Genomic DNA, 12,516 nt, shown 5'->3' on the forward strand with positions numbered 1-12,516 from the left:
CCTCTGTCGAGGCCTTCAGTTCAGGTAGGAAGCACTTAGTCATATATGGCAGGGTGCTCTGTGGAAGAGTGTGGGTGGTTTCTGGGTAATATGCTCATTTTGAGTTTCTCTGCTCCGTGGCTAGCCCACAGGCCACTGTGGCCTCCTGTGTTGGATGTTTCAATTCCGGCAAGTTGTGGAATTAAAGGGAGAGAGTCCTTATGTAATATTTTTGAAGTAATGATTTAGGTAGCCTCCAAGATGTGCCAAGACACCCAGGTACTCACTGTAATTCAGTTGTGTTTTGCTTCTTGCTTTTCACTCCCATGGTACTATGTCGTGTTTTGCTCTCTTTATAGAAAGAAATACAAGCCATGAGTCAGTGCAGCCACCCCAACGTAGTGACCTATTACACCTCTTTTGTGGTGAAAGATGAACTTTGGCTGGTTATGAAATTGCTAAGTGGAGGTAAGTGGGTTTTGTTGCTGGTCTCGGGCTGTTTGCATTTTTCCTGCCCCTCTTTCAGGATGCAACATACTAAGACTAGATCCAGTCCTCTCACACATGTTAAAAGTTTTGCTTGGTTTTTATTGCCATTGATTGCAGATTTCTTGACTTGATGGCACCTAACAACAGCAGCAACAACAATTGCAGGTATCTTGGCACTGGCATTCAAAACTTCCATGATTTAGTTTAACGAATCTCTCTTTCTATCCAGGTATTGAAACCCCAGAATCTTGTTCCGGATGAGGCTGCTTAAACACCTTCTCCTGTGCTGTTCTCAACTCTAGATGATTCTTTCTTCCTTCAACCTGTTCTCTAGCCCTAAAAAGCTACATCCCACCTGCAGCCATTTCTGACTCTTTTAAAGAGTTAACTCATCCTTCCTCTTAAAACCCTTTCCTTCCTTTAAGTGTATAAAATGTATGTTCAATTCAATAATAATTTTGTTTGTCCCGTTGTTCAGCCATCACATTTATTCATTGTCTTAATTTTCCTTCACCCTTAACGGAAGCTCGCTCAGTCTCCACTCACCAGCCAATTCCTCTTCCTCCCCTTTGTCTTCTTCTGCCCCTAGTAACCACCGCTAAACTCTGATCTCCATACAGTTGCCTATACCAGGTATTTCTTATAAGTCAGATCATTCAACATATGTTCTTTTGTTACTGACATATTTCACTAAATGTAATGTTTTCAAGTTTCACCCATGGCACATGTATTAGGACTTTATTGCTCAGTATGACTGAGTGATATGCCATAGGGTGTCTGGGCCATATTTTCTTTACTCTATGTTGGTGGATCTTACGATGTTTCCATCTTTAGAGTATTGTGAACATCAAGGTAGGGAACATTAATATACAAGTATCTGTTTGCATTCTGGCCCTCAGATATTAAAGTCTTTGTTTTTACCATAGCTCTAGAACTTTACACACCCCCGTCCCCCAATAGTTGATTTACGAAATTCTAATAGAAATTCGAACACATTCTTTCAATTTCCCTCATCTCCCCCCCATCAAATTGTACAACCCAATGATTAATTCCCTTGCACATCCACATCCCACTGCTTCCAGCCTCTCCCACCCCTCCTGGATCCTTATACTCATTCTACAGTAACGGTTTTGTACAATATTTATTCTTGTGGGACTGAGTTCATTCAGCATAATGCTTTCCAGTCCCTCCCAGATTAGGTAATAATTTACAAAGTTATTGCTCCTGCGTGCTGCATAGTATTCCATTGTGTGATTGTGCCATAATTTCTCAATCCATTCGTTTGTGGTTAGACATTTGGGCTGTTTCCATGTTCTTGTGATGGTGAATAGTGCTGCTATGAACATTGGTGTACAAATCTCAATTTTTGCCTCAGTTCTCATATTCTCAGGGTACATTCCAAGTAGTGGAATAGCTAGTTCATAAGGAATTTCTCTGTTCTGCTTTTTGAGGAAGCGCCAAACTGCCTTTCAGAATGGTTGCACCATTTTACAATCCCACCAAAGAGTTAACTTTTTGTGATGATAGAAATGTATTATAGCTGTACTGCCCAGTAGCCACTGGTCACCTCTGGCTATTGAACACTGGAAATGGGGCTAGCGTGAATGAGGAATTGAATTTTTATTTTATCTTTAATTAGCTTATATCTAAATTTTGAAGGCACTCTAGTCGCAGACTACATTACATGTTGCACTGCCATGAAAAGTCAGCTATTGGATCCTCTGGTCGTTTCTGGGGGAAGGTCACCTGCTGTAAAGATTTATAGCCTTTCAAGAGTTGCTAACCTAGTGCCTTCAGTTCTTAGGTGGTTCAAATTCACTGTGTCTTTGAGAGAGAAAGATGGACAGTCTTCTCCCTTACAATTGAAGAAATCTGCTATAGGGTCAGTGGTGAATTGCTCCTGACTCAGTGGCAGTGAGTGCTTTGTGTAGCCAGTGGCCGTGGACAGTGTGGATTTAAATTATAAACTACATGAATAAAGAACTACCTAAAGCACTTCTGACTCATGAAGGGATATTCCTGGGTGCTGGATAAATATGCATGCTAAGTAATTTGCATTCCATACAAGTTAGAAGTTAAGTTACTTACAGTCAGTTTTGTATTTGGGAAACAAAAAGAACTTTTCCTCTCTAATGCAAGTCTGAAGTTTACAAGGTGCTTTCATGTCCCTTATTTTATTGCTTTTAATCTTTTAACCTCATTAGAAGATAGATGATTATAATGATAATGCTTCCCCTTATTAAATACATACTCTGCAGCATTATAGTTCAAAGCAATTTACTTACCTTATCTCATTTAATCTTGACAACCACCCTGAATGGTTAGGTGTCACCATATCATTTTCCTAAACAAAGCCACAGCACAAAGGAGTTAAGCAGCTTGGCCAAGGTCATACATGCCATAATTCTTAGTGTTGGAATTTGTGACTTTAGAACCTGCTTACTTAAAAACTCCATGACACTGTATAATCATCACTTTCATTTTATAGACTTGAATACTGAATCTTAGAAAGGCCAAATGATTTTTTCTTTTTTTACAGTAACATCTATCATAGCCAAACCTCAAATATATTCCCTTTCCAGGACTTTACTTCATGTCTTTCTTAGACAGGCAGAATGGCCTATCAGAGCATTTTAGAATATAGTACAGAGCGTTTTGTGGTTCCCAGACAAAGCCACAGCTGGCTGACCGTGCAGCATTTACTATAAGAGTCCATATTTTTTTCAATCTGCAAATCCAGTTGTAGCTAAATCTGAATCAGAGAGGCATCCTCTCTCCCTGTCTCTCTTCTCTCCTCTTTTAAAAAGAAACTACCGTGGGTCAAGTAGAGATACAGAAATAAGATGATAAAGTCTTTGTAATTAGCTTGGGTCTTCTGCAGGTCTCAGTAGGGAGCCTTGAGAGAGCTTAGTTCTGTTCTGTTTTCAGTGTTAATCCTGTTAGTCATTGTTTCATGGAGTGCTTACTTTGCTGCTTTTTAATTAAAAAGGAAAAGAAAAAGGAAGCTTGCCAGAGCCATATTGCAGTGTTGAGTGTCCTACTCCCTCACTCTTTGGAGGCTCCTGCTTGGCCAACGAGATTGTCTTAACCTACTCTTTCCTTGGGGAGCTTCCCCAGCTCTGAGGAAACCAGTTCTGGTGGCCTGGGACATAGTCTTAAATCGTCCATAAAAGTTTTTTATCCTTGTTTTTATCCCAACATTTTCAACTTTCAGATTATTCCCATTTCTGTTTTTGAGACCCTGATGTAAGATTCCATTGTATTTCTAAAAGACTTGAGTCTAATCTTTCTGAGCTGTGAGAGGAACAGGCTTTGAACAAGTTTCTACAGGTGAGGTGAATGTGGGCTGATGTGGACTCTTGCTCATATTGCACTCAGCAGGCCAGAAATGCATGCACACATGGCATGGTGTAACTTTGTAAAATGTAAAAAAGAAAAAAAACAAGTGTTTGAGATTACTGTTTTCTAAATGATCCCAAACCCACAAGTCAATAAATACACAGAAGTTCTGTATGTCTCTGAGCAGGATAATATGCATTTATTTTCTTTTGCAACATTCTATCACATTAGTTCTTTTAATGAGGGGTAGATAACTAGTCTAGTGTAGCAATATCGAATGGGAAAACTCAATCCTCTTCATTAATCATAGAGGGCCTGGAGCTAATTTCAGGTCCTGAGGTAAGCCATTTGTTCACTCTTCAGAAATGTTGAACCTTAGGTAATTAAGGCTTTTGAAATGACCTGGAGGTTTGGAATATTAATTAATATGTGATGAAACATGACTTCACAGTGTCAAAGATATAAATCTGTTTATAGTAACAATGGACTGGTTATTTATTTATTTATTATGGAAGTCAGTACATCAACCACCAGATAAATGAAAATAAAAATTGCCTAGAGCCATAGAAAAGAATGTTTTAGTTAGAAACTGAGATCCAGATGCAACATACTTTTCCCTCTCTGACCCTTGGCCATGTTTTTGACATTAAAAAAAGAGCTTCATTCTCTCTCAGAAGCTCTCTGCTGTCTGTCCTCTTGGACTTCTACTCTTTTCCTTTTCAGGGCTGTTACCTTGAAGCCTCTTTTAATTCTGTAACTAATTGTATGTCTAGGGATAAGGGACCAACTCTGAAGTGGCCCAGAAAAACCTGGGTTCTTGACCTAGAATCCTTCTCAATGTCCCACTGAACATGCGCTTGCAAACTTGGATTCAGAGTTTCAGGTCACAGAGCTACCCTGCAAATGTTAGCCAGCCAAGGGAGTATTTGAATTGCATAGACAGAAAATAGATTTTGCTCTTTTCATTTCTTTTTTTTGTTGAAATAGTGGAACTCTATTCAGAAAAGTTAATAAGGGCTCCTACAGAATTACTTTTTTACTTCTTCTATTTGTCCGCATAGGTTCAATGTTGGATATCATAAAATACATTGTCAACAGAGGAGAACATAAGAACGGCGTCCTGGAAGAGGCAATAATAGCCACAATTCTGAAAGAAGTTCTGGAAGGCTTAGACTATCTCCACAGAAATGGTCAGATCCACAGGTACGGCATCTCAGGAGTGTTTCAATTCAAGTGTTTATGTATACTGTTTTACTTTATAATGAATTCTGAGGAAACACTGACTGTAGATAGTTACTAACAAATCCATTGCGATGGAGTAGATTTCAACTCAGAGCAGCCTTCTTGGACAGCGTTTAATTGCCTTATCGTTGTTCCCAATGCCATCATCTTTATGGAAGCCAGCTGCCATATCTTTTTCCTGCAAAGTGGCTAGTCCATTCGAATTGTCAACCTTTCGGTTAGCAATCAAATGCTTTAATCACCATACCACCTGGGCTCCTAATATAAACTGGACAGATGCCAAAGTACCTAGGTAAGAAACAAGAGACTGTATATTGATGAATTAAGTTAGGATCCTCAGAACTGATTTATTTGCTTTCAGTGCAATGGAGAATAGAAAAAGAATGAATGAGTTTTTAAAAAATTAGCAGAAAGCAATATTAAAGAAAAAGTATGAATGAATGATTTTTTTCTTTTTTAAATTAGCTCTCCTTACTCTTGAAATGTCTTCAGTTGCACCTGATAGCATCTCTGACTTTCTACACTTGATCTTAGCCAAAAGGCTGAGAAGCAATTCTCACTTTCTAATATAGGCAAGAATGTTCCAAATATTTTAAAATATTAAGTTTCTTGACATGGAGGTGAGAAGGAGGGAGGAAGCAGTAATTTTATTTCCTTTTTGACATAAAATACTAGTATTTTAAATAGTCAGGTGGCCTATAATGTGCGTGACCCGTTGTTCAGAAGACTTAACGGTAAGTGCTTAACAGTTTAAGTAAACAGTAATTTATTGTAATATTATAATTTTGTAATAGTATTTTAAGATTACTACTGAGTTTGGTATCATTTTAGTGTCCTAAAGTTTAATATACAGAGCTCTGATACTTAGTGTGGTAAAGAGGCTGCCAACTCAAAGGCCGTCTGTTCGAATCTGCCAGCAACTCCATGGGAGAAAGGTGGACAGTGTCCTTCTGTGTGACTTACAGCCTTTGAAAACTGCTAGAGGGTCAGCTGTGAGCTGGCTCCAGCTTGACAGCGCATAACAACATCAACAAAAAGTTCATTATAATAAATCTGTGTCTGCCTGAAAGACCTGCTCCTCACCATTTCACAGATGAGGTTTAGAGATAGTTTGTTTCTCAGGCCCCATTCCCCTGTCCTTGTGCTTGACGGGTACACAGAGCACCTCCTTAGCGGTGACCTAGTGGTAAGGAGTGCTGCCCACGAAAGGCAGCCCTTTCAAATGTGCCAGTCATGCAGGGGAAAGATAGGCAGTCTTCTCCTTTGCTATTTACAGCCTCTGAAGACCAGCTGGAGGGTCAGCTTTGAGGGCATTTTGACTGCAGAGCACATAACAGGAATAAACCACATTGTATTTGAGTAAATGTAACATTTCGAAGCTAGGAAGAACTGTAAGTGAGCTGTATACTTACCGATATTTCAGTAATTTAGAAGGCATAGTCCTGTAGAAACTGGTCTTTTAGATTGTGAATGGTTGGCTTTTTAAAAACTCAAGCTTTTATGTCTACTCAGCACAGCTTCTATGTAGTAAAGAATATAGTATATTATGTAATATTATGGTAACTATCGTACAACTGTTTTCTAACCAGAGATCATAAGAAATGTCAAAGGAGAGATTGATTAGTGAACTGTTTAAGGCAGTGATAGGATTAATTTGAAATTGCACCCAGAGACAAGTTTAAGCGGAAGCTGAACAGCTCTCATTAGACTGGGCTTTAATTCTTGATCAAATAACAGTATTGTGATTTTATAGCTAATCTCTAATTCTGTAACAAAGAATTTACACACTAGTCACTTAATGAAATATGGATGCTAGTTTCACGTAAAATACGTTACTAAAATCCCAGCCATCATCCATGAGCAGAGTGTAAAATCATAAGTGTCTGCTTGAAGTTTTTCAAGTCTGTGGTATAATTTCAAATCTAATGTAGTTATAATAATTAGGTCAAGCTGCTGTATTATAAGTTTAAAATCTTCCAGTGTGAATTGATGTCCTACATTGCTGGATTCCATAATTAATATTTTTCTTCCTTTTCTTTTAAAAGGGATTTGAAAGCTGGAAATATTCTTTTGGGCGAGGATGGTTCGGTACAAATAGCAGGTAAATGGAGAAAGGTGGATTTTCTATATTGTTTATAGAAGTGCTACAGTTTCAAAGGAAATTAGGAAATGGATAAATGCACATGATGTGATCTCTTTTATAAATGCATCAGGGCTCTCCAGCCTTGCATAGCATACGCTTAGAGAAGGTTTGGGCAAAGGCATTAATTGTGTTCCTATTTCGGACAAATCCTTGTTAAATCATTCTATAAATAATACCATTTTATTACATGTTGTTGTGGTGCTGTTGGGTCAGCACAACTCAAAGCAACCCTGTGAACAAAAGACCTGAAACCTTTTGATAAAGAATAATTTTACTTTCAATTCTGTTACATGTTCTACTTTTCAGGTTCAAAAAGTGATATTTTATGTAGGGAAGCATTTTTGAAAAAAAATTTGATGCATTTGATAGTTCAGAACTCTGCGTGTTAACTGAGAATTGTGGGTTTATTTATTTATTTTTTTAATATTCTGAATAGGTGGTTGAAAGAATAATGCCCTTTGAAAATCTAGGATTTATTTAACCCTGAAAGTTGATTAAACGTGGCTATTTTAGACATTTGTGGGCGTAAGGATGTGGCGAGTGTTGAGTGACTAGATCAGTCCATGTTCTAAGCCTTTTTTTTTTTCTAAATTGCCAGTAACTCTCATTTCATCTCACATCGAAGGATCACTGAAGCCTTTGAAGCCATCAGAGCTTCTCAGTGGGGACAGTTTCAGCATTTTGGCAGGATGGTCCTTCCCTGTGCTGGACGGCCCTTCTCACTGCAGGACGGTCGGCCTCCAGTTTGCATGTGTTGAATGTTAGCAGTGTCTCTCGGTATTGCCATTGGTGGGAATTGTTGACGTTGATGTCTGTTACTGCAGAATGTTAGAACTTGCCCCAATTTTTCATCAGCTTAGTCTTTTTATTTTTGAGTTGGAGTGGGATCTTATCTGGATTTCAAGGAAGAGGTTAAGGCAAAATAGCTGAAGGAAAGGAAAAGTCAATCCTAGTCTTTAATCCTAGTTTTGTCTCCATGAGTCAGAGCATCTAGGCAGTATTATTAGAAATGCAGGAGCTCATCAGAAATCAAACAATTCATCATCACAAAGGATAACCTTACTGTATCTCCTTGTCTTGTAGTTCCCCCCCCCCCCCCCCCTTAGAATAAGCACCACAGGAGCCTTGGGCTCTTTATTTGCAGCTGTTTGTTTGCAAGTCAGTTCTGACCCATAGTGAGGCCTTATGATGGCTTAGAACTGCCTTATAGGGTTTTCTAGACTGTAATCTTTGAAGGAGTGGACTGCCAGGTCTTCTTTCCTACAGAGCTGTGGAGTGGACTTGGATTTGAACCACAGACCTTTTGGTTAGCGGATCAGTTACTTAATGGTTCCTTTGGTTCTGCATTTAAGAAGCCACACTTCAGGAGTCTTTGACTTTCTTTTTGTTTTAAGAGGGTAAATTTTTTAAAATACAAAAGAAAAGTGCAGATTTGTTTCAAATTAAACATATCTTCCCTGGGGAACTAATAGTAAAGTTGTTTATTTTGTTCTCCCTGGTGAAATGCTAGATTCACTCAAACACAATGGTTTGTTTAAAACTACTGCAGAGACACTCTGTCAGTTAAGCGTAAGGATTTTGCAGTCAGTCCTGAGTCTGATTGAGCCTCAAACTCCATGTTTAACCCTCCTCAGTTTCCTCGTCTCTGAGATGGGGATAATATGGCCTCTGTTCCAGGTACATACAAATGTGTTTGTAGCTACAAAAGCTTGAACCTCAGGCCCCTGTTCCACAGAATACTTCTTGGAGTTACAGAGAGTTCTAGGTGAAGAGAGGAAATCAGTCTGCACCTGGAAAGTGTTTCTGTGTAAGCATTTTCAGTCAGTTCTCTAAAAATACCTTTGAGGGAAAGACCTGGCTCTGTAAGTTACAGTGAAGGGATAAGGATCTTTCCATTCCAAAAACGTACTCACACGTTTCCCTAATTTTGTAGTTTTTATTTTAAAGAGGGCTCCTGTCATTGGTTAAACTTGATGTTCCATGAAATCTGCATATACCTGCCCCTTTATAGAATGGCTGCAACAAATGAATATAAATGTTCAAAGTGCTCACCCAGCAGAGTGGGTGATGGGTAGGAATAGATGGTTAAATGCAACAGAAAGCAAAGTGACTCTCAGACACAGGAAGATATGCACAACTTGACTCATAACAGAAAAATTCAGACTGAAATGACATTGGGATGCCATTTCTCACATGTGCAACGATTTGACAGCATTCTGTTGATGAGTCCTTGAATAAGTAGGTATTTTTTTTTGTTTAATTTCTTTTTTCTTTTTTAATTTATTGAGATTTTAATGAAAGTTTATAGAGAACTTGGATTTCCATTTATTCATCATTGCACATTTTCCTCCCTGTCCCCCCTAACCCCCAGTTCGCTTTTTTCTTTGGGAAAAAAGTTATTTCACTGTTACACACACCCCTCACCTCCCTTACTATGCATCTCTTATTCTGGACTCTGTCATGTCAATAATACTAATCATATATTCCTTTTATACAGTTCTCTCCCTTGTCTGTTTAAATGCCGTGTACATTATTTATCCCCTTTTTTTCTTTGTTTTCCCCAACCCCCATGTCAGCCCTGTTTTATAACAGTGGCATTATGTAGTATTTGTCTTTTTGTGACTGAGATATTTCACTCAACATAATGTTCTCTGTGGTCACCCATTTTATATAATATTTCATGAAATCTTTGTTTTTCAGTGCTGCATTAAAGTAGGTATTTTTGTCCCCTTGGTAGCAGTTCCGTGGGGTGGAATGTGGTTTCTCCATCAGATCCAGGCATTGACTCTTTGACCCAGTACTATAGTCATATGCTAGAGCCAGCTCACAGGATCCGTTGGTGTTTGTATTTTCCTCACTCTGTGTTTAGTGAATGCCTGTCGGCCTCTTGAAATCAGCCATGGTGGGAGTGTATGCACCATGGAAATCAGCAGATGTTACAGTGGGGCTGATTTGAAGGCAAACTGGTTGGTGGTTAAACATTTACTCCCAGTGCCCTGCAACCACTTTACTACAGAGAATCTGGCCTCCAAGTATCCCCACACAAGACTGGAATGCCGTGTGTACAAGGTTATTTACTGGAACAGTGTGATAGCAAGAACTTGGGAACACTTCCGTGTCCTGGTGAACATATGGTATAGTCAGAGAATGGAGTATTTAACAGCTGTAAAGGAGAGAGGGAGAAGCTCTCTGTTCACTGATGTGGAGGAAAAAATTCCTCAGACTCTGTGGTTAAATGGATCAAACAAGGTGGAGAGCAAAGCAAGTGCTGCTTTTCAGGCAAGAGATAAGAATGTTTGTGTAGATACATGCATTTTCACAAAGCAGCAGCAGAAACAGAATCAAGTGGGGAGGAGGGAGACTAATATACGTATTTTACATCATTTTAAAGTTGAAACTATACAAAAGTATGATCCTGTTAAAAAATGGCTCTTTGAAGAAAATGACCCAATAAACTTAAACTCTGAATAAATGAAGTCCCCAAACTCACTGCCTTTGAGTTAGTCTTGGCTCATTAATAGCTCTATAGGACAGAGTGGAGCTGCCCCAAAGAGGTTCAGATGTTGGAAAGAAAATTTATATATATGTATATATGTATGTGTATATGTATTTATTTTATCCTCCTCCACTTTTTTTAAAAAAAAATTGATCTGCCTATAACCACCCTATACACTTGACCCATGGACATTGTGCCCCACACAATCTGAGGCTGTAAATCTTAAGGGAATTAACAGCCTCAGCTTTCTCCTGAGGAGCAGCTGGTGGGTTTGAACTGCTAGTATTTTGATCGGCCGTGCCACCAGGGCTCCTAAACAAAGTGACAGTTATTTTAAAACCTTTTATTATAAAAATACACACATCGCTCAAATTTAAGAGAGGAGTAGAAGGAACTCTGATGGCTTCGGCACCCGCTTCAGTAATTATCATTGTCCATTCTTAAGTCATCCATCCCTTCTTTCTTACATTGCTGTTGTGGTTTAGAACCATCAAGTCCAAACCACCTTGTACCTGGACCTCTAGCAGATTTTCAGAAGCTGTAAATCACACCTTTGCCCATCTTTCTTCTGTGAAGCATCTAGTGGATTTGAACTGCATGTCCTTCGGGTGACAGCGCAGCTGTTTACCACTAGGTCACTAGAGTTGCCTTACCTACATTATTGGTACTCATGAATATAGTCATAACTGCTGAATTTTGTTCTTGAGCTATCTAAGCAAATGCCTTATGCACATATTTCATCCTCACCCTACAGGCATGGCCCTTATCCTATAGTTGAGGTATGGTTTGAGAAAACACTAACTAAACAAGTAACTGTAAACAGTGGGCAGATATTTCACACTGTCCAGCACCAGAGTTGCATAGTTGCTAAGAGGGCAGGCTCTGGGATCAACAGACTTGATTAGACGTCTCACAAATACCATGTTACTCTTGAGTTGATTCTGACTCCTGGTGATATGTGTCACAGGAAGAGAGTGCTCTATTGACTTTTCAATATCTGATAAGTTTTGGAAGTGGATTGCCTTACTGTTGCTCTGAGGTATTCTTGGGTGGACTTAAGTCTCCAACCTTTTAGTTAACTTGTTTCTCGGTTGAAACCCACACATAACTGACCCTCCACTGGGTGTCCGAGGCAATACATCACTTGGGAGGAGCTGGCCCATCTTTCTCCCATGGAGCAAGTGGTGAATTTAAACCACCGAAGAGGCTCAGCCTCTGAGTTCGCTCCTTTGAGTTAGCTGTGCGGTTCCCTCCAGACTACATTGCCAGAAGTCCCTGTGCAGCAGCCGAGCCCAGGAAACCTTCTGTTCCATGCAAGGGCTTCTTGAAATTCTCAGGCTCTCACTTACTAGTTCTTTTGCTTTGGGAAAGTTATTGAATCTCTTTGAGACTTCCTTAGGGATAAAAGATGCAACCTACCTTCTCCTTTGAAAGGGACATCATGTTTGGAAAGGTAGAGGATCTGTGAAGATCCTGACAAGATGGGTTGACACGGTAACTGAAGTAATGGACTCAAGTATGTCAGAATTGGGGAAGATGGCATAGAATAGGACAGGGTTCAGATCTACTGTTCATCTCAACAACCTAACAACAGCAACAACCACCGTGTGTGTATGTGTGTGTGTGTGTGTGTGTGAGAGAGAGAGAGAGAGAGAGAGAGAGAACAACTCGAGTGTGTGTGTGTAAGAGAGAGTGAGAGAGAGAACAGGGAAATAAAATGATGCTCTTCCTATCTAGTATTTTGCACAATAATTGGCACACAAGAAATAGCATTAACAGCTTCTATGATAGGTCTGTCTTGGAGAGGGTGAAAGCAAGTATCTCCTTG

The 12,516-nt window shown here is 39.4% G+C and overlaps 1 protein-coding gene across 1 annotated transcript in view; it reads left to right on the forward strand.

The window, feature by feature from the left end:
- Positions 1–12,516, forward strand: part of STK39 (serine threonine kinase 39) — a 431,767-nt gene that overhangs the window by 120,096 nt on the left and 299,155 nt on the right. The window contains exons 3-5 of the mRNA XM_006879325.1: positions 339–447; positions 4,869–5,010; positions 7,095–7,150. Coding sequence (XP_006879387.1) covers positions 339–447; positions 4,869–5,010; positions 7,095–7,150 — 307 coding nt within the window. The remainder of the gene's footprint in view (positions 1–338; positions 448–4,868; positions 5,011–7,094; positions 7,151–12,516) is intronic.

Source organism: Elephantulus edwardii, unplaced genomic scaffold (genome assembly GCF_000299155.1).
Source record: "Elephantulus edwardii isolate Elephantulus edwardi_28Jun2011 unplaced genomic scaffold, EleEdw1.0 scaffold00003, whole genome shotgun sequence".
NCBI classification, from domain to species: Eukaryota; Metazoa; Chordata; class Mammalia; order Macroscelidea; family Macroscelididae; genus Elephantulus; species Elephantulus edwardii.